This window comes from Penaeus monodon, chromosome 30 (assembly GCF_015228065.2).
Source record: "Penaeus monodon isolate SGIC_2016 chromosome 30, NSTDA_Pmon_1, whole genome shotgun sequence".
In the NCBI taxonomy this organism is placed as follows: domain Eukaryota; kingdom Metazoa; phylum Arthropoda; class Malacostraca; order Decapoda; family Penaeidae; genus Penaeus; species Penaeus monodon.
In genome coordinates, this window is record NC_051415.1 from 3351486 (window position 1) to 3351866 (window position 381).

General features: G+C 40.2%; 1 protein-coding gene across 1 annotated transcript in view; it reads right to left on the bottom strand.

Annotated features, from left to right (window-relative positions):
* LOC119592282 (crustacean hyperglycemic hormone-like) overlaps nt 1–306 on the bottom strand; it is a 3071-nt gene extending 2765 nt beyond the window's left edge. The window contains exon 1 of the mRNA XM_037941114.1: nt 107–306. Within this exon, the coding sequence (XP_037797042.1) occupies nt 107–121 (15 nt within the window). The 5' untranslated portion in view covers nt 122–306. The remainder of the gene's footprint in view (nt 1–106) is intronic.
* Between the last annotated feature and the right edge of the window lie 75 nt (nt 307–381).

Below are 381 nucleotides of genomic sequence, written 5' to 3' on the forward strand. Positions count from 1 at the left end.
TACATTGATATTAAGAAATATATGCATGAAAAGTCACACAAAAAAAATACATGAAAGTCACAAAAAACACGCGAAAAGTCAATAAGATAAATTGACGCCCATCTACCTGCATCCCGAACATATCTCGCGGCGAAGAAGATGCAGACGGTGATATTCTCAAAGATTTTTCGAAGTTTACGACCTTCTTATCTCCGCTTTTTAAACTCTTCCTTTTTTCTCCGTAAATGTCTCTTAAAACGTCTTTCTTATGTCGGATATCGTCTGTTTCTCTCTTTCTTGAGAGGAGGACTTGTGACTTCGCCGAGCTTCGAGAAAGACCGAGTGATCGAATCGCCAAGACGCAGGGGTTTTATAAGGAGGAGGATGGTCATTTTCACAGCG